We start from the raw sequence: 2,722 nt of genomic DNA, 5'->3' as shown, positions 1-2,722 counted from the left end.
ATGCAGAAATTAACTTAATCTTGCAACTTAAAATGCATTACATCTATGTTATTCAAAGCAAAAATAGTACTGGCCACTAGTCTTGCAACAGGAAAAATAAAGTAAAACCTTTGAAAGTCAAATAAAAGCAACGATCAATCAAAATTGAAATCTTAGTTTCAAAAGAACCCAACTAGTTTAAATACAGTCCTACCTACAGCTCCATCCACATTGAGATAGTGGACCTCGGTGTTCACCTGAATAACAAACTGGACTGGACTCCCAACACTGAGGCTCTGGATCAGAAAGGTCAGAGCAGAGTCTTCCTGCTGAGGAGACTGAGGGGGCGCTCCTAATGACCTTCTCTGACTCTGCTGTGGCATCAGCCATCTTCTATGGAGCTGTCTCTTGGAGCAGTGCTGATCTGTAGCTGAGAGGAAGCGTCTGAATCAGCTGATCAGGAAGAACAGCTCTGTGATTGGATGCCCTCTGGAATCAGTGCAGGAGGTGGAAAGAGACGGATCCTAACTAAATGAACATCTCTGTTGGATAATGTTTCCCCCCCCATGCATGAAGCTGGTGCTGAACTGGAGAGCTCCTTCAGTGACAGACTGCTGCTCCTTAAATGCACCAGGGAGCGTTATCACAGATCCTTCCTCCCAGCAGCTGGAAGGCTCTAGAACCACCACCGTTCCCATCAACCTCAATCAGTTGTTCCATTCATGCTGATTCTGCACAGTTTCTACCTTCATCAGTTAAATAACCTGCTGCTGTCATTTTGCACATCTCTGATGTTGCTGCTATTTTCAAATATCCATTACTGTAAACATATCAATAGCTGGATATTGGTTATTTTTATTCTCCAGGTTCAGTTTTATATTGTTAAAGCACTTTACAGTACAGTGTTTTATGGTTTATCTTTTAACTCTTCACTATTATGTTATAATTATACATTTTTCTAAGGTGACCATTTTTTCTATTGTCTTTTTGCTGCTATAAACACAAGAGTTCCCCAATTGTGAGACAATAAATGGATTTTCTATTCTATGATTTGGAATAAAGCAGGAAATGTAGATGAATAACCTGTGCATCGAGCTCCATGATATGAGCCACCTTGTTCCAGCCAAAGCCCACAAAGCGGCGGTCATACTCAGGACTGTCCCTCCTCACCATCACATAGGGCTCAAAGTCTGCCTCCCACAACACTCTGTAGGGAGTGGTGGCAGTCCTCCATTTGGCAAAGTTAGTTGGCGCATGGCCTTTTGTCCAGACATGGTACCTATAAAGATAGAAGGAGCGTTTATGTAACAATGCTTTTATGCAACAAGTGGCAATGAAAACATTTTCTACAAATCAATTATTTGCACTATGAACACAGAAGAAACTCATTATGACTCCTGCATTGTTAAAATATTTGTCATAGTTAACATAAATTATACATTTATTGCAACAAACCACTAGTGTACAGTTTTCAGACGGTGTTATGTGAATGCTATGATTTTTAATTTTAAAAAATTTGCTTAATGAGAGACACTCCTTAGAGGATGGGTCTAATGCAGAGGAGAACTTCTATCGGTATGTACAGTACAGACCAAAAGGTTGGACACACCTTCTCATTCAAAGAGATTCAGATTCACACTGAAGGCATTAAAACTACAAATGAACACATGTGGAATTATATACTTAAACAAAAAAGTGTGAAACAACTGAAAATCTGTCCTATATTATCTGTTCTTCAAAGTAGCCACCTCTTGCTTTTTTCTTGGTTCATCACAAACTCTTGGCATTTTCTTGATGAGCTTCCAGAGGCCGTCACCTGAAATGGTTTCCACTTCACAGTAGAGACTGACACGGGAGTGGATTTTCACTCCTGTCCCGTCCCACTCCCACAGAAAAAAATTGTGACCCGTCCCGATCCCGGGCCAGAGTAGAAATCTAAATCCTGTCCCGTCCCACTCCTGGTGAAATTACTCCCACTCCCAACCCGCTCCCATTATTGTGGCGCCAGTACTGGACTTTGGGACTCCCATCCCACGGGTCACGGGATTCCCGAAAAAATGTCAGTCTCTACTTCACAGGTGTCCCCTGTCAGGTCTAATAAGTGGGATTTCTTTCCTTGTGGGGTTATTACCATCAGTTGTGTTGTGCAGAAGTCAGGTGGATACACAGCTGATAGTCCTACTGAATAGACTGTTAGAATATGCATTATGGCAAGAAAAAAGCAGCTACATAAAGAAAAATGAGTGGCCATCATTACTTTAAGAAATGAAGGTGAGTCAGTCCGAAAAATTGGCAAAACTTTGAAAGTGTCCCCAAGTGCAGTCACAAAAACCATCAAGTGCTACAAATAAACTAGCACACATGAAAGGGAGAGCAAGAGTCCCTTCTGCTGCAGAGGGAGGAGAAGTTCATCTGAGTCACCAGCCTCAGAAATGGCAGGTTAACAGCAGCTCAGGTCAGAGACCAAATCAATGCCACACAGAGTTCTAGCAGCAGACACATCTCTAGAAAAACTGTTAAGAGGAGACTGTGTGAATCTAGCCTCGTGAGACCATCCTGATCTCACGAGCTTTCAAGAATTCACTCGCTAATCAGTCTGGAGACTCTCCGTTGAAGAAAATTTGGAGCCATTCACCAAACGAACGTCCAATCAGCGTTGGCTTTGAGGAGGATTGAGGTGTGATGCAACGAGAAGCGCGACAGTTCAGTCTAAAGAACATGGCGGCTTCAGCCGATGAAACTA

General features: G+C 42.3%; 1 protein-coding gene across 1 annotated transcript in view; it reads right to left on the bottom strand.

The window, feature by feature from the left end:
* LOC107098823 (glycosyltransferase-like protein LARGE1) overlaps positions 1-2,722 on the bottom strand; it is a 36,653-nt gene that overhangs the window by 3,992 nt on the left and 29,939 nt on the right. Inside the window, exon 13 of the mRNA XM_015396680.1 lies at positions 1,063-1,258. Within this exon, the coding sequence (XP_015252166.1) occupies positions 1,063-1,258 (196 nt within the window). The remainder of the gene's footprint in view (positions 1-1,062; positions 1,259-2,722) is intronic.

This window comes from Cyprinodon variegatus, unplaced genomic scaffold (assembly GCF_000732505.1).
Source record: "Cyprinodon variegatus isolate N-32 unplaced genomic scaffold, C_variegatus-1.0 Scaffold813, whole genome shotgun sequence".
In the NCBI taxonomy this organism is placed as follows: domain Eukaryota; kingdom Metazoa; phylum Chordata; class Actinopteri; order Cyprinodontiformes; family Cyprinodontidae; genus Cyprinodon; species Cyprinodon variegatus.
Note: the sequence above shows the minus strand (reverse complement) of the source record. Positions and strands in the feature narration are given on the sequence as shown.